This window comes from Sparus aurata, chromosome 3 (genome assembly GCF_900880675.1).
Source record: "Sparus aurata chromosome 3, fSpaAur1.1, whole genome shotgun sequence".
Classification (NCBI taxonomy): Eukaryota; Metazoa; Chordata; class Actinopteri; order Spariformes; family Sparidae; genus Sparus; species Sparus aurata.
Genome location: NC_044189.1, coordinates 30,183,243 through 30,202,341, shown reverse-complemented (window position 1 = coordinate 30,202,341; position 19,099 = coordinate 30,183,243). Strand labels below are relative to the sequence as shown.

The 19,099-nt window shown below is 41.8% G+C and overlaps 1 protein-coding gene across 4 annotated transcripts in view; it reads right to left on the bottom strand.

Annotated features, from left to right (window-relative positions):
- The window catches only part of LOC115578680 (retinoic acid receptor beta), a 390,811-nt gene that overhangs the window by 170,391 nt on the left and 201,321 nt on the right, over positions 1–19,099 (bottom strand). Inside the window, exon 1 of one of the 4 annotated variants that reach the window (XM_030411755.1) lies at positions 3,894–4,675. The exons of 2 other annotated variants lie outside the window; for them this stretch is intronic. In XM_030411755.1, the coding sequence (XP_030267615.1) occupies positions 3,894–4,050 (157 nt within the window). In that variant the 5' untranslated portion in view covers positions 4,051–4,675. Of the gene's footprint in view, positions 1–3,893; positions 4,676–19,099 lie in introns of those variants that run through there. One more of the 4 variants, XM_030411758.1, reaches the window with a different exon arrangement.

Genomic DNA, 19,099 nt, shown 5'->3' with positions numbered 1-19,099 from the left:
TTCAGCCTCCAAGACAAAAAGGCCCCAATTATCCGATAACACACATCAGCTGTATGACACATATCATGCTCGAACATCACACTCTGTCTTTTTAAGTCAGAATAGCAGCGCTGTTTATAGACGGTCACATTTTCTACTTATTTGTCTGATACCTTTTGGATTTGTTTTGATGAGATAAAATGACTTCATGTGAAATTAATTTGTTTCTTTATATGGAGTGGGTCTCATGTGCAGCCGCAAAGCCCATTTTATCTGTAAAGACGGTCCTTGATCATTCTTAATTAACATCTAAACTGGAACAGGAAGTGCATTAATGGTCGGCTCGTTGTCAATGCAGCTAATTAACACCCAGGAGGTTTCCATTATACTGAACAAGTGAATTAATAAACCAATATTTCAATGACCCTGTGAGAGGCTTTCTCAAATCAAAGTCTTATTTAAAAAGCACTTTATCCAAACAGTGGAAGGCCAGGGGTGTCCTGTGCAACAGCACAAAAGACCAACGCAGCTTTGCTTTTCCGTTGTGCGAACGCCTAAAAAGAAAATCAACAGAATCTTTTGTCCTTTTAAGCGCTTCATTAGTCCTGTCTGAAAAGGCCAGCGTGAGAATTTGTGTTAAAGGCCACAGATTATAACTACAATTACAACTACATCGGCAATCAAAATACCTTATTATGCTTCTTCTAGTTACGAATAATGACTTTAAGTTGGTTAACCAATGTACACCAAACATTACATTAAATTGAAAGCATTTTTTTTTTGTAATTCTAGACAACTGAAATAAACAAATTAATGAATAAATTAATCAAACTGGCCCCACTGCTTCTGTGGTATTAATGAAGACAAAAAGTGCCAAGCATTTTTAGGGGATTTTTATTTCAACAACCTAAGAGGAGTTGCTGCTAATCTCATGACATCCTTGTATTTAACGTGTACTCCTGGTGTTTATAAAATAAACACCGGGGGGGGGGAGTGATGCATGAAGGGATTTAGTCTTGACCCCAAATACTGTGAAAATCCTGGCCATGGTCCTTTTCAAGAGCAGCCACAGCAGCAGCTTTTTAAACTCTGTCCACACCTTTAATAAACTACTTAACTGTTTACACCGTTGGAGTCGCATTTATGAAACTTTACCCATAAATAAGTGTATTCAAGGAGTAGAAGCGTCCACAATAAAGCCTTAATGTTATAGTGTCCTCCTCCATCTGCTGATACATTTGTTATGTTTTGAGATTTGATGATGAAAATTGATAATTTAAACTTTGTTTCTGTGAAACAAAATAGATCAAGGGTTTAATGACATTTTTAAATGATGTTAATGACTTGACCTTTAATTATGGATGTTACAAACAATTAGCGACCCATAATTAATGAAAATTTGCTGATATTGACACCGTGTTATGACAGAAGATACTGTAAAACATAAACATCTTGAACTAAATAAAATCAATTCCATGAAACCTGCAACTAGTGAGGAAAGGGCAGTGTTTAAGCTGATATGAGGCATTTAAAATGACAGGATCGACTAGTTAAACACTTAATGGAATAAAAGTACGGGAAAAATAAAAATAATGTATATTGATTTAAAAATGTAGGATTTTAGGTGAATTTTGTTCAAACACTGGTTGACAGGTGAGCTGGAGGACTCATGACCTCAGTCATGTCCACGGCGCTGTCAGAGAGCCTCTAACTGTACATAAGAGTGTCCCAGACATTGATGGTAATATGGAGTACACAAAAATGACAAAATATGCCACATTGTTCAAATACATTTTATGTGCTACAAACATTTGCTTCTGTAAATACTAACTTTTCAATTAAAGAAATAACTTTCCCGTCTCTTTAAATTATTTTTCCTCATGAACATGTTATCATCAGGATTACCATAAAATCAGGAATGACATGCAGCCCAATGCTGTATTATTATTATTATTATTATAATTATTGTTATTATAGTTACGAAATCTAAAATGATTAGATGATTAATCAATTTCTGAGCAGCAATCAAGCTAATTCTTAATTTCTTATAATTTTTCAAACAAAAGTTAAATAAAATGGCCGACTCCAGCCTCCTGTGGCGATCTTCTAACGCTAACTTATCACATAAAATTAAATTTAATATATTTGGGTTTCTGACTGTTGCTCAGCAAAAGTAGTTTATAGATGCTACCTTGCCTACCATGAGCTTGTGACAGCAGGTTTCTTTTTATATTTCAATGAAAAAAACTTTAACAAGGGAAGTAATTTGTCATGAAAATCTCTGAAATGGCTATCTTCACCAATCTTGGACCTGCAGCAGAGCAGAGTGAGAGACAGCTCAGGTTAAAGGTCACAGCTGTCATTTTTGCACTTTCCCTCCATTGATAAGAGCCTCTTTTGACTGAGTGCCCTTGAGCAAACACTTGCTGAATAATGACAGCTGGAGGCTAGTCATTATCAGAGGAGGATAAATCACTGAGCAGCAGCAGCAGGGTGACAGTGAAAAACAAACACTGACAAGTGCCTCATGAGCACACGGTCAGTGGGTGAAAGTGATCCAAATCCTCTGAAGCTGAGGATAATTTTCTTACAATACATCTTAGTAGAACTTTATGATCTTGTATGGATTTTTCTTTCACTTTCTTTCTTACACTCGATGAGGAAAAAAAATCAATGAATGGCAAATGTATGGTTAATTAAACTTTAGTTAATAGCTGTTTATGGTGAAGTTGCCACTGATGTTTATAATATTTTGGAAGTGGTTAATAAATGCTGTGTAGTTTATCTATAAGATCGTTTGTTTGGTTGCAGCTGATGTTTAGAAACCTTTATAACTGCTTAATACATGTTTTTTTTATAAACAGTTAAATAACTATAAACCAATGTTAAATTAACTCTAACTTTATCATGTGTAAATTAATCAATGTATAAGATAATTTACAAGGCAGAAAATACACTTTTACCCAAAATGTAAGGTTACTAAAAGAGTGTCACCTCTGGGAACAGGAATAATCTAAATATTCTAATTAATAGGTATTTCATCACCCTGCCCTTAATTCGCTCTCAAATAATTATGATTTTATCCTCATATGAATCCCTTCAATGCCTTGTGTTCTTATTTTTAGAGTGCTAAAGGAGGAATCATTTCTAATGTGTATGAATGCAGCTGTCCTTAAAACATCGACTTAGTACCCTCGACAAAAAAAAACAAAACAAAACAAAACAAAAAACAAGCAGCAGTCCATCTATCAGCCTGGGCCAGTTCCAAACGCGAGAGGTTGACATGTTCCGAAGCAGCTCGCTAATCTTGTAGAAAGGTCCGCGGGGTCATTTATCTACATCAGTGTCAAGGAGCGCAGGTCGCGGTTCGTCAGGCCGCTCCTCCTGTCATGTGCGGCCGGTGAGGAGGTGTGGAAACGCCGCCTGTGTTTACTCTCAGCATTCCTCTAGCTTGCTGCTCTCTGAACTGAACTGAGCTGAACTGATCTGAGGAAAAGCCATACATCAGCAGGTCGCGGCTGCTTCCACCGCTGAGAATTTATTAGGGCGGACGGTAGCAGTGAAATATGATGTTTGGGTGACGGTTCGGTGGAGTTTTCTACTGAACGTGACATCAAAAATAAATGACAAGCACCGGGAAATATAATCATTTAATTTGTTAGCAAAACTGGATCCAAAAAAAAAAAAAAAAAAAAAAAAAAACAACTTTTAAAGGACAGTTCCCTAATTTGTCTTATTTGAAAATGAGCAAAGGAGACTTTTGATTATCTGATCATAATTTCGTGGCCCTTTATGGCAACTTGTGACGCGACCTGCTCTGGCCCATCATCATTTCGAGCTCATCCCCAAAGCTCGGAGAGAGGTAATAACCACAACAGCAGCAATAATAACAGATGATGAGAAGTTGGACCTACAGTGTGCGCTCCGGCGGTGCTGCCACTCTCTGTGCGCCAGTCCGCTGATGCAGGCTTTCAGAGCCTTCTCCTGCAGCATGCAGGACGATGGGCTAGACGTGTAGAAATCCAGCATCTGCCCGGGACTCACAGCCAGCACGTCCATGCAGTCAAACATGATGACAGCGCGTCGTTCGACTAGTCTTGTGCGTTATGGATAAAAATCACCGGCATAAGCGCACACAACTCCATCAAACTCCGCTGTTTCCCCCTTCCTCCTCCTCCCTCCTCCTCCTCCTCCTCCTCCTCTTCTTTGCACTCTTCTTCCTCTTGGCACGGCAGATTTCGCTCCTCTTCTTCTCCTTCGTCCTGCACCGGAATCATGAATTATTTCGGACCAAAATGCTTCACGGCGTCTTCTAAATGCTCATTTGCCATTTTCTCGCACCGTGTCCTATCAGCCCGCTGCAACGGACGTGTGAACGGGACTAGTCCATAACAATAATAATAATATCCCGTTTTCTTTGAGTCTCCCCGTCCTGACTACCGACAGCGGGGAAAGCAGAGCCTGCCTGAACTGTCGGATCTTTCTTTTCTCTAATCAAAAATATCACGGACGGCTTTAAAAGCACACGCTCTCCTCTCCGATGACGAATGGGTTATCCGTCCCCCGATGCAGCTCATTTCCAGCTAGTTTTGCCACAGAGAATGAAAGATTGAATTGCCTAATATATGCGAGTGAACTTTGTATGAACCCTTCCGAAGCTGCTGACCTTCAAATGACCCAGGCAGGCTGACATCACTGCAGCTCCGCAGCGCGGAACAAGGCGGAGAGAAGAAACGCAGGGGAAACACTAATAAAGATCTCTTCTTTTCTGCTCTTGGAAAGAACAAAATACAGGACAATCACCAAAATTTGAAACGAGTTTTTCTTTTATTTTTTTTTAGGATGAAGTATTTCTACAGCATTAGCTGTCCATGCTCGAAATGGTTTGCTTTTTAAGCACAGTGACAGGAAAATCCCCCCAGAATTCTTTAAAATTCTTTATTTCGACATTCTCGCTTGATTTAAGTAGTCTATTACAATAACTACAAAAATACTAAATCAAATTTAGATCAGTATATTACGGAAGCCATGAAGGCCCATGCATTTCTTTCCTCCATTTTCCTGAGATAACGGGATAATTTTCTCGAGATCTCTAGATAAAGAAACTTTGTTTTCCCAAGATAACGATATAATTAATTTGATATCTTGAGAAAACAAAACAATAGTGTAGTATATTAAATCATTGCAGGAAACATCATTCAGCGCAGTAATGTCAGAGGAGCAGGAGCATATCGATCACCATGTCACATATCTTTTCTATCAAGGCCTGACACAGGCTGAAATAGCATTATGACTTGCTGACCAGCTATGAGGTCCCGGGCGTCTCCATGGATACCAGACGCCTGGGACCTCGTAGCTGGTCAGCTATGTAGTTAACAACGACATCAGGCTCCCTTAGATTGCACGCTGATATAGCTGAAGCCTTGCTAACCGTCTTTTTAGATAACGCACACTAATGTGTATATTATCTGTAAACTCATTGGTCAGCATGCCATGCCACTTGTGTGTGATGGAAATCTCAGGCCTATCATATCACAGTCATTATCTCGAGATCTCGAATTAATTATATCGTTATCTCGGGAAAACAAAGTTTCGTTATTTCAAGATCTTGAGAAAATTATCCCATTATCTCGGGAAAACGGCAGTTGTTATTTCGAGATAATAACTCGCGAAAACAAATGAAATTAACACGTTATCATGGCCTTTTAGGGCTTCCGTAGAATATCACACTATACCAAACAACTTATGTTTGGTATACTATCTAAAAGACATAAATGTTTACTTCTTATGTTATGTCCATTTGTATTATAAAGTGTATAAAGATAAAAAACTGGGGATTCCAATGTAAAATGTGTACGACTAAGTATATAAGTATTTGCTCATTGAGGTGCTGCTACTTTTGTTCTGGTCTGAATACACCAAAACTAAAACATGAATATGAAATTATTTTTGCCAGGTAGGACAAACCGTTTCATTCATGTTTTGTGTTACGTTCTAAAATGTAAAAACAACAATGTGTTTTGGTATGAATGTGGATTACAAGATGTTGGATGGATTTAGAGTCTTAATACTGTAACTTCCAAAAATCAGCTGTCATCCAGGCTTCACTGTTTACTACTGCTCAACATTGTAAAATCTCACATGAACTCTATTGTAATAGTTAACGTATTAATTGATTTTTGATTTGTGACGTCATGTTAAGTTCAACATTATTGGAATGTAACTGACTACTTTTACTTAAGTGATGTATTTAAGTACAATTTTGAAGTACTATAGTATAGTATATATAGTATTTCCATTCTACTATATACATCCACTTCCCTTCAGTTTGAGGGCAAATGTAAATGTTGTTCTTTTACCTGACTACATTATTTGATAACTTTAGTTACTAGTTACTTTGCTGTATCAGAGCTAAATAAGCTAGTTGTTTAAAATAATTTATTGAATCAGCAAGCTGATTAAAATAACACTGATTCTGATAATGAGAAAAATGCAGAATATTGGATCAACTGACAGACCGATACTCAGTTGATCCATAGTATACAGTATACATACATGTAAAGATGTTTATTTTTAACTTTTACTCTTGATACTCAAGTCCATTTATTGCCATAAAATTACTTTTGATAGTTAAATACATGTCACATTTTTTCTGAATCACTATTTGTATGGGTGACTTTCACCTTACCTTATAATCAGGAGTTCAGTCTTGTAATTTAATTAGTGAACTCACTGGCTAATTAGCATACTAAGCATACTTAGTTACCTCATTACTTAATATTAGAGTTTACTTGGGTTATTAGTATCCAGGGTTAGTGTTATTGTTCTTTTTCACATGGGATCTAAAATAAGTTAATTCAGGGAGATATAGCAAACCTTCTTGTGACTGCACGTATGGATGTACCATCCTGGAGGAGCTGGACTACCTGTGCAACCTTATTGGGCTGCAGGTACCACCTCATGCTACCATTAGTGACAAGGGCACTAGCGGAACACAAAACTAGAGAAAAATCAGTCAGGAAGGATCAGGAGAGAGCATGTTTGTTGCTACCATATGCAAAACCATTTCCTTTTTGTGGGTTGTCTTGATTTTGCATTTCCATCTCACCTGTTACTTCCGTTTGCACCAAAGCAGGTGAAACTGATTCATTGATGATTTTGTGATGATTTTGTTTATGTGGTGTATTGGGCAATATTTTCCCCTGTGCATGACACTTAAATTGCAGACAAAATTTACATAAGTTCGTAACTGAAGTTACACAACTAACATTCATTTTAACCCAAGCAACACATTTTCCTAAACATCAGAACTGGCTGTTTGATGAAGGTCCAGTACACCTGTTTCTGGTATGCCACAACTGTCATGTTGTTTTGGGAACAGTAATATATACCATTTCAGTATATAGTGACATTCAGCCTATTCAGTAAAATATTGACATTTAGTTGGTACCATGTTCACCATCTCAGTATACAGCACTAAAGGCAAACTAGGCTAAAGCAAAAGCTCATGGGAATAACATTTTCACAGTCCAAAGTATTGGACAAATATAAATTTGAAAAAGGTGTAAGTGATAGCCCAGTGATATCTAAAGCTAAACCAGTGTAACAGCCTAGTGTAAAACTCAACATACAACTCATCAGCCATGCTAGACAACCGAAATCCACAACTTTGGTTGTCAGTTTTTAATGTCCTTTATTGGTGAACTACTATTCTCTTTGTGCTTGTGATTTTTTTAGATATACACATAGAATCAAACCTCACATTTTGAACCTTGCTGTTGTTCAACTTATATATTTTAAAGATAAACAAAAAAAAAAAGTGGATTCCTGGTTAGCTGAGATGCTTAGGGATTATTTTCTTAAGATAGCTGCACTAACTGAAACATGCATTTAGTAATACTTCACTACTTATTCAATTAATGTTGGCGCATACAGCTAGATTTATATATATTTATACAATATGCTGAACACTAGTTAATAATGCTAAAGAAGATATCTTATTAGAGCTTCACTCCAGGCTTTACTGAACAGAATTATGTAATTTGATACCACAAAAAGTCTTATAAATGTCAAATAATTATTTTTAAATGTGAGCTACCAGTACAGTACAGTACAGTAAGAGTTGATTAGCAAAATTAATCGTATATACTTAAAATTTATTATTTGCTATGAAATAATAATATAATAATTGACATAATAGTCAATATGATACATTTAATGTTATCCAAATATACTGAAATAATGTGATAAGTATGATATTTGTACATTTCTGAGATGTGTTCAAAGTAAATATAGTGGAAATCTAGCAAAAAATATGTGGAAAAATACTAGTTATGGTAATACAACTAATTCCATTGTAACAAATTGACATATATTGTTATACTTACAATACTAACATTATAACCGTATGTGGTTTGTATCTTTTCTTTTTTTTCTCTGTCTCTCTTACAAATCGCGGAAACCTCCTATGTCCAAATTTGGCCAATTTTATTTTTTTTCACAAATCGATACTATTGGTCATTCTTCTGGTCAGTCTGTTATTTTTATAAATTATTAACCAATCTAAAGTGTTGAAAAAAGCATGAGAGCAAATCTCTTAACTCCATTGGACACTTTAACTGTCGACAAGCCTCGTAACTCCACCCCCCTCTTCTTCTACTGTTCTACCACTCTGCGGGAGCCGCTCGGCATTATTATGTTTTGGAAAGTCACAACGATCAGGAAATCCTCGTCGAGCAACACGTCCTTTAAGGTAAATGTCCTCAAAACACTGGTTATTCATGATTCAAGTATGTGTATCACTTATATGCCAAACAGTTTTATCTCGATCTTGAAGTAATGGTAAGGTGTAATGTATCATTTCTGAGGATGCTATATTTTTCTTTATGCTAGGTCTAGCTTCGGACGGTAGCTAACTTGTTGATTAAAATCTTCCATGGTTTTGTTTCTGACGAGGATGATGAATCTAAGCACAAACACTGCCTGCCGTTGACTTAGTTAGCCACTGTGCATTAGTTTTGTCGTCATGTTTGGTGAGATAGCTCACGTGATTTTCGTGGGGCAAAACACTAGAACGGCCAAGACGGTCATTTTGACCGTTTTCAAATTTATATGTGCAACTTTGCCGAATGAAAAAATGCAATAGGCTGTTATATGAGTTTTCCTAAAAGTGTCTGTATTTTAATTTAGAATAGTTTCTTTATTAATTACGCATATGACGTATCTCATTCATGCACGTTTGTATGTGTATTTTAAAGTTGGTGAAAATGAAGAGGACTCTGCTGCAGAGAGTTCGTGCTCAGATGCTGAGGAAGACGCCCCTCCAAGGAAAAGACTGAGAGAAACACCTGGAATAAAGTCATCAACACACACAGAGCCTCACAGATACATGCACACAGACACACAGACAAGTGCTCACCCTACTCACAAACACAATACACTCAGTAATGGGCTTAGTAAAGCAGGCCCAACTATGATTGTATGTGTATAAAACTATGATATCAGTTATTGATGTATTTTAAATATCTACTGCTGTTACTATTAGTAGGTGTATTATTACTAGGCTTATTATACATGTGCATTAAAGTTTCAATGTTTTAATGTTTTGGGTATCACCATTAAATTATTGTTTTTATTATTGTTTTACTGACTCCTGACTTCTAGACTACGCCTTTCTTGGCACTGTACATGTAAAATAAAAGGGCCTACTACTGTCTACTTTGGTTAACTGTCTGTTTTTTAGACAATAACGAGTGAAAATAGAAGGTATGATACATTTGAGTAGGCCTGATTTGTTAAAAATTGATAGCTGTAATGCTTGGGTGCAGAAAGAAGCCCGTGAGCCACGGAGGTAAGTTTGCGTGCAGATTAATTAATAAGCTCATCGTTTTTTGTATTGCATCACTCATAGCTCTTAAACCTTTAAAATAGAGTTTAGGGAGATGTATGTAACCACAGTCGTTAGCTTTGGTTAACTATTAAAGCCTTTTCTCTTGTCAAAAGGCTCAACACGACCGCCGACTTTTGTTTGCATGAAGATTAATTTCCGCCTATTCACTAGCAAGGATCACACCGTCAACGAGATGCGTTTAAGGATTTATTAGTGACAAAGGAAAACGAAGTGTCGAAGATCTTGGTTCTTTTGAGTTCTTCGAGTGCGTTGTGGGGATTCTTGTAGAGAATCCGCCGCCGCTCCCGGGCAGCGACGGACCCCCTCATGGACCTACGAAGGAGAGGAGAGAAAGAAGAAACAGGCAGAGAGAAATGGGGTGGGGGGGAGGGGTGCAGAATATGAGAGCGAAGCAGAGGAGAGGGTCAGGTGGTTATTTATAGAAATGCGGAAGTTGGCGCTGTTGAGGTGTGGTCCTGCTCCTGAAACTTCGCCAATTAAGCTTCAATTCACTAGCAAGGACCACACCGTCAACGAGATGCGTTTAAGGATTTATTAGTGACAAAGGAAAACGAGGTGTCGAAGATCTTGGTTCTTTTGAGTTCTTCGAGTGCGTTGTGGGGATTCTTGTAGAGAATCCGCCGCCGCTCCCGGGCAGCGACGGACCCCCAAAAACCTCCAATTACTTAAGAAGAGATTGAGCGGATCTGAGATCTTTGAGATCTGAACGGATGTAACGGTGGTACGTTTGGGAGGATCAGCGGCCTATGAGACGTATGAAGTGTTCTGGGAAGCCATTACGGGAGGCTGAAGTGGCAGCTCCGATTCTGAAGGAGTGCCCGGAGTAGTTGTCAGGCAAAATACCAGACGATGAGAGCACGTGGCGAAAGTGATGGTGGAACCAGAATCGAGTAGCCACTTGGCCAGATTCGGAGATGAAGAGAGGATCTGTCATTGTTGTGAGTTTTACGGAATTGCAAGAAATTTGCGAGGGTTTTGAAGGGATTCAGTGGTGATTGGACCTTGAAGAAGAAGACGGGTGTAGGCGGACCAAATTGATTGTTTTGATGGTTTTGGTTTGCTTTAAGTGGAACACCATAGTGTCGTCTGAAAAGCGAGACAAGTCAGAAATGCAAGCATGACGGCTTGAGTCGAAGTGAATGGTTGAGGAGGTGAATTCGGAACATCTGAGGAAACCAAAAGGCAAGCAAGAACATGGCTTCCAGGGTTTGGGCGACTTGAGGAGTGCCGTACCTGGAACGGATTGTGTGGAGGCAGATTAACAGCAAGTCGGCATTAAGAGGAAGATGGCGAGGGCTTAACGAACTGTTAACGAACAGCCGGTTATTGTCTTGGAAAGAAGCTGATACCGCTAAGGTAAGCTTGGTGATGCTTGATTTGTCATGAGGAATGGGTGTAAGTACTGAAAGAAGTCGTGGTGATGAGATCGAATGACGGAAAGGTTCTGTTGTATTGGTCGTGAAAGTAATGGAAGCTTTCCAAGCTGTCCAGTAGGAAGAGAGGGTCGAGGGTGATAGGCTGTTGATGGTGGAGCTCTGGGAGTCGCTTATCAGGGGTATAAGCGCAGGATTTACGAGTTGAATGTCGACGCCCGACTGGCGTAGGGAAGGTATCTGCGTGAGGTGCCAAGCTTCTGAACTTCTGGCATTCATTAGCGAGCTTCGGGGGCGATTCTGCCGCAAGCCATCTTCCTTTGTAGAAACCCCCCAAAACCGGCCTAAGGAGCAGCATCGATGTACAGATGGATGTCATGTGGGTTAGTCGGTTGGTCATCGTAAAAGAAAGTGATTCCGTTCCAATTGGTGAGAGGGTTGAGTCACGGACGGATTTCAGCAAGGCTCGAGCTATCCAGGGAGATGGAGGTCAAGAGTGATGGGACGGAAGGGATAGAAGTTGACGTTTGGTGCGGCGCGGGGCGCAGAAGAAGGTTCGGCTGAGCTTTCCGACCGGGAATGAAGTCTAAAACTTGTTAGTGTCGAGAATGATTCCGAGAAACTCGAGGGATGTGGAGGGGCCCTCTGTTTTCTCTGCGATGATGGGACCCCAAGGTTGGAGAAGACTGAATTCAGGGTAATCAGGCCGGAAGCGGGTGGCGATGAGGTGGGGGGAAATTGTTAGACTGGATCCAGCTGAGGGCTTCAGGTGGGGTGTCGAAGAGTTTAGGCTGCTTTGCGACCAAAGGTGAGCCTAACGGCGAAGTAATATATACCACGCCAGTGGATGCTGAAGAAACGGCAGAAGTCGGGGCGAATAGGGAGGACTTTAAGAGCACTGGTCTGTTCCTGGACCTTCTTTAACTTCCTTAGCGAGCGTGCGGTCAACTGAATCTGGCTCGGTTATGGTCGACTGAAGATTTTTGATTTCAAAAGAGATAGATGATTGTGTGGGAGTCCGGGGTGAAGACCTTCTTCAAGTCCTTTATGAGAAACTAGCTTTGGCGAGGTAGGTTGTACAGGCATTCGGGGTGGGCGTGGCCCCCGCTGCAGAAGGAGTAAACGTGGAGGAAGTGGCACTGGGACAAGGTGCATCCGGTACTGTGGAAGCCGTTGCAAATCGAACGACCTCCTTGGTGCATGAAGGGCCTGCCTTTCTTATATATACGCCTGTTGATTACGGGAAGATGACTGAAGGGGTAGATGACATCTGTTCTGGAGGTATGGGTGCTGGTGGAGCTGCCGACGACAGGCGAGAGAAGGCTGAAGCTCTCGTTTGTTTTTTTGTGCGGCTCAGTGTGGGTAGCTGTGTATAAAGTGAAATTAGTGGTTGCCTGCTGAGGGGGAAGAACGGGTGCCGGCATCCCGGTGCTGACGACCCCAGCCGACATGAGCTGCTGGGACTGATGGATCAGGGAGATGGAAGCTCCCTGGCACCAGAGGGCGCTGGCATCTCGGTGCCAGGAGCCCCAGTTGAAGCGAGTTGCCGTGGTTGCTTGAAACGGGAAGCAGGGGGTGCTGGCATCTCGGTGCCGGGAGCCCCGGTTGATCAAGCTGCTGTGGTTGCATGAAATGGGAAGCAGGGGGCGCTGGCATCTCGGTGCCAGGAGCCCCGGTTGAAGCGAGCTGCTGTGGTTGCTGGAAACAGGAAGCAGAGGGCTCTGGCATCTCGATGTCAGGATCAGAATCAGAATCAGAATCCTTTAATGCCCGCAGACGGGGAAATTGGTTTGTCGCAGCAGCAGAATATTACGAGGACAGAGCAATAGCAAAATAGATAATAAAATAGACACTATAATTAAAAAGGGAAAGAAAATGGAATCGAATCGACGTATATACATATTTACATGATGTAGTGCAAGAATGGACAGTAATTTTTAATATATAGACCGGAGCGGTTGAGGCGAGCTGCTGTGGTTGCTGGAAACAGGAAGCAGAGGGCGCTGGCATCTCGGTGCCAGGAGCCCCAGTTGAAGCGAGCTGCTGTGGTTGCTGGACACAGGAAGCAGAGGGCGCTGGCATCTCGGTGCCAGGATCAGAATCAGAATCCTTTAATGTCCTGCAGACGGGGAAATTTGTTTGTCGCAGCAGAATATTACGAGAACAGCGCAATAGCAAAATAGACAATAGAATAGACACTATAATTAAAAAGGGGAAGAAAATAGAATCGAATCGACGTATATACATATTTACATGATGTAGTGCAAGAATTGACAGTAATTTTTTATATACAGACCGGAGCCCCAGTTGAAGCAAGCTGCTGTGGTTGCTGGAAACAGGAAGCAGAGGGCGCTGACGTCTCAGTGCCAGGGGCCCCAGTTGAAGTGAGCTGCGGTGGTCGCTAGCAGTGGGCGGTAGGGGGCACTGGCATCTCGGTGCCAGGAGCCCCGGTTGAAGCGAGCTGCTGTGGTTGTTGGAAAAAGCAGCGGGGGGCGCTGGCATCCCGGTGCCAGGAGCCCCCGCAAAGGTTAGCTGCGGTGATGGCTGGAACTGGATGGCGGCGGGCACTGTGGCGTTTGCCCTTGAGGTTGTAGGTTGCTGTAGCTGATGATGATAATCCTGATAGAAGTTGGAGGGTCCTGGAATGCATCTGGGCGCTCCCTCTGGAGTGTAGTGATGCGAGAAGTGGTGGCGGAAACTCTGGAGTTGTTTGATCTGGCAGAGGATCTCTGTCTCTGCTTTTGCTGCTGCTCTTTGTTTTCTTTGGGCTGTGTTATTTGATTGTACTGTCCCTTTAACAAGAGCGTAGACGTCACTGCCTGTAGGGCTGTGCGTGATGACATCACCTGGAAGCGATCTGGTGTAAACGAAACGAGCAGCAATGAGTTTTTTTTTTGATTGGCTGTTGTGGTGACTAGAACTGGATGGCAGTGGGCACCATGTTCTAGGTTGCTGTTGTCAATGATGAAAATCCTGATGGGGATTGGAAGGTCCTGAAATCCATCTGGGCACTCCCTTTGGAGTGGAGTGATGACGAGAGGTGGTAGCAGAAACTCTAGAGTCATTTGATCTGGCTGAGGATCTCTGTCTCCACTTTTGCTGCTGCACTTTCTGTTGTCTATGAGCTTTCTGCTGTCTTTGGGCTGTAGTATTTAATTGTACTGTCCCTTTTAACAGGAGCGTCGACGTCGCGGTGTGTTGCATGCGCGTGATGACGTCACCCGGAAGAGCTGGTGTTGACGGAAGAAGCACACATGCGTGTGGAGAAAGTTTGGCTTTATAGTCCATTCGGTGAAACAGAATTCATTTGTCGTTTAAAGTTTTCTGGGGAGTGGCTACTGTCCAATCGGTGACTGTAGAAGATGAAAGCTGGTCGGGGGAACTCACCGGAGCATTGAGACCGGCGAGTTGTTCGGCCGTTGTTGGCGGAACGATGGCGGGAAGCTTCGCTTCTTGGAGGTGAAGGAGTCGGCGAACTGTGGCGAACTGCAGCGACGGTGACTTTCTGTTCCGGAATTTCCTCGTCCTCTCTTTGCTGCAGAAGGAGGTGGGCTGGGAGAGACGGGAGAGTCGTCGGACGAACTATGATAATCTTGGATGTTGAGGAGAGATGAACCAGGCGGGATGCGAACCATGGATGAGACGAAGTTGGTGCTCTTCGGACTCGCTCGCGCCCTAGCCGGCTGTAGGGCCACTGGAATCAGGGTCTCGGGTACGGAGGTGACGGGAAAGTTGTTGGCTTCAGATGAATGGTGATCCTGATCTCGTCTGAAAGATCGTCCCACGGGGATAGTGATACGAAGTCCATGATGAGGTGAGTAGAGCCTGATGTTGCTCGTACAAAAGTTTGGATGTGCTCGGGCGAGGTGATGTCGCGTGATCTCATTTCTGGGTGCGAGAGTGCAGAATATGAGAGCGAAGCAGAGGAGAGGGTCAGGTGGTTATTTATAGAAATGCTGAAGTTGGCGCTGTTGAGGTGTGGTCCTGCTCCTGAAACTTCGCCAATTAAGCTTCAATTAATTTCCGCCTCGTTATTAATTGTGGTATTGTATCACTCATAGCTCTTAAACGTTTAAAATAGAGTTTACGAAGATGTATGTAACTACAATCATTAGCTTTGATTAGCTCTTAAAGCCTTGTCTCTTGTCAAAAGGCTCAACGTGACGGCAGACTGTGATGAACACCGCTGGCAGCGGTGACGTCTGTGTCCGTACCATTCTTTTCAATGATAACGTAACCTGCTATCTCCCTGCTCCAAAATCATAAACCTCGTATCTCCGATTAAACATGATTTGGGGGAAATGTTGTGTTAATGTTGGTACATAACAGTATATGATAGCAATATAAGTTAGAATACCAACTTTAACAATATAATGTTTAATAACAAAAAAAATATGCCGTTTTTTTAATTTCCTGAAAAATAGTGGTTTTGGAGATAAGAGGATTCCGCCCGACAGCGACGAAATAATAGATGGACACTAAATCATTTTATGGGGCAAGGCCACGCCCTTGTACCAGAAGATCCTCAAGACTCTGATTTGTCATGATGATGACAAAATAACTGATCCTGATTATTATCACCCCACACAAGCATGATCCCCAGATGATGAACAGGTTGCTTTAACAAGCTCTACACACTTTCCTTGTAGGAAGAGCAGAAGGTGACACCCCTGACCCAAGTTCCCCCCTAGGCCCAAACAAAGTCACAAGGAGAATCTGGTAGCATGAAGACATTGAGGAATTCAAGATTTGAACCCCCTGAGGTTATGCAGACACCCTTCCAGTACTTCAAAATGCTCTTCACTGATAATATGATTGAACACATTGCTCGTCATACCTATCTGTAGTTGGGGGATTTAATCAAGATTAACCCTAAAGAGATTGAATATTTCTTCCCATCTCTGGAGGACTACTGGAACCATGAGTCACATTTCAACATCATAGCAGATGTCTTTCCAAGGAAGAGATTCCAGCTGTTACACTGGTTCATTCATTTAAATGATGATCAGCAGTGCAATGAGAGTCCATTTTACAAAATATGCCCCCCTATTGTAGATGCTTCATGAGCAATGTCTGATGAGACCATCCATTAACAAGCCCAGTAAAGATGAGGTCATGGTAGCATGTAAAAGCACAAGAGCTGGCACTCTCCGCTATTATATTGCCAACAAGCCAGACAAATGGGACTTTAAATTGTTCTGCCAGGCCAGGTCATCTGGCATCATCCATGACCTACTGCCCTAACAAGGGGCATCAACATTCTTCAATGTTGCCCTAAGGGAGAAGGAGCAGATGCCATCACTCCGGGCCAAAGTGGTTACAACACCATGCAAAACTATAACACAGCCACGGCTTTCTGTTGTCTTCTGTGACAACTAATTCACAAGTTTCAACTTGATCCAGAACCTGCATGCCTCCCTGGGTGTCAAGTTTATCGGCGCTGTCTGACCAAGCCAAATCGGTGGAGCTCCCTTGATTACAGGCAAAGAGCTGATTTAGACAGGGCATGGAACTTGTGATTACAGGTCTGCTGAAGGGGTGATCGCAGTGAAATGGCCTCACAACAAACGTGATAACCTTCTGAGCATTGCCTGTGGGATCATGCTTCTATCATCTGTCAAACGGTGAAACATAAGGCCCATCACAAAGATTGCCATCCCGTGTCCATCACTCATTCCTGCCTACAATGGGCATATTGGAGGGATCAATCTCTCTGACATGCTGGTACACCTGTCCAAGACCTCTGCCAAGTCAAGTCGATGGTAGGGGTTAGGGTTATTCATGGCTGGTTTCTAAGAGGGACAGTGGCCTACTGAACTAGAAACCAATGCCTCTCAAAAGGTTTCGCCTGGCAGTTGCCCACAGTTTGAACCAAGTCAACAAGCCAGCATCCATAGTTGGCTGACAATCATCTTGCTCTCCGCCACCTCAGAAGAAATGCTATACCCCAAGACTCTAACAACACAAATCACAACCAGATGTGCATTATGACAACTTGGGACAATGGGCACTTCACTGTGACAAGCAGGGGTGATGCAACCTCTATCCAAAGGGTGTGTCGAGATGGAAATGTCAAAAATGCAATGTTTCCCTGTGTTTGAATGCAAACCAGGAATGCTCCAAGGCTCAAAAAGCATTTGTGATGCACCACCACACAGATGATGCGTGTTCAGATGAACGTTTGAAATGGAATGTTTTCCTGTGTTTTCCAATTTATAAAAATTCAAATCATAGCATATGTGGATGTTTTGCCCCAAAAAACATTTGTGCTGTTACATCACCCACCATACAGATAAGGCATGCTTGCTCAGAAATGCAAAAAATTCAATATTCCCCTGTTTTGCATTTTTGAATGGGAACAAGCAATGTTTTGTACTTTAGCATACAATTAGAATGGATCTACTGCATGTTTTTGTGCTGTTGCACCACCAAATACATGAGGTCAAGATGGAAAAGTTAGAAATGCAATGTTTTTTTTGCAATATTTTGTTGAAAAGAAAACCAGCAACGTTTGTAGCAAACCACCAGAAATAAAGTAGATTCAATGCTCAAAAGAACATGTTTTGCTGTTCATTTCTTTAAAAAGTTTCTGGTTTCTATTATTTTGATATTTGTATGTATTTCAGTACTTTTACCATGGAACAAAATGTGGACCATTTGGTAGGGGCCTATATTTTAAAAAAAATGTGGGTCTGTTGTTATCATTGCCCCAAGGGAAAAAGAAATGCAAAAAAACCCAAACAAAATCGCACCAAAATCGGAGCATTGCGATGTTATGGAACAGTGAAAAGAGCCCTTTGAGGTATTCCTAAAACTCAACCAAAACATTCTCTATAGTGGTGGCAGAGTTTGAAGAATCAGGGGAGTCAGGAAGTTATAAAAATCTCAGCGACAAGGCACAAGGTGTTTATGAGATTAACCTAAAGGTCCCATATTATACTGTTTTTAATCAATTTCACACAGCTGTCAGAGATCCAACAACACTGTATTCGATATGCATTGCCCCAAACCCATCCTTGGTCCTGAATTTTAGCTGTCTAAAAGTCGCTCTACTGAGCTCTGCTGAGAGCAGGCTGTTTCTGTGCCTGCACCTGTAAATGCTAATGAGCTCCTTCTGTCAACACCTACTTGGAGAGCCTTGCCTGCTACGTCACTCTCAGGAAGACGGTGCCTCTTACGCTAGCGGTAGCATGCTCTAATGTTTTACGGTGGATGTAACGCTTGCAGGGATTTTTTTGTTCAACCATACCAGTTTGACCCAGAATTAGACCCAGAAGGAGAGGCTCCTGAAGAAATATAGACTCTGCAGCTGCAGCAGGATGTTTCAGAATGGTTAGTGTGTCTGAATTTGTTACTTAGTTTGTTCGTATGTGTTGTTACAGTTACTACCATGTAGCTAATGACTAATAGCTAGCGAAAGCTGTGTTTGTCTCCAAAATAGTCTCCAAACTCTTGGACACTGTTCGCATACATGGTCTCTGTCTCCCGTCTGCATGTTTCCAGACTTTTTACTGTGACAACCAAGTTCCCTCGTAATATTATTAACATTAAACTCGCTTCAAACACCATTGCATAGCGGACTGAACCGGAGCTAACTAGTTAGCCAATTTCCAGCTGACTTCACCATACTTGTAGGCAACTGTAAATACTATCAAACCACGGCGACACTTACCTGTGGCTTGGGTGCAGTTGCTGGGTCCCGTATGGTTTGGACTGATCCTTTTACGAGGGTCAGTGTCGAAGCAAAGCCACCTTTGTACTGACCCTCGTTACTGAAGCAGTCCGATGTGAAGTGGTTAGCACACACATACAAGCTAACATGAACCACAGCTGGCAC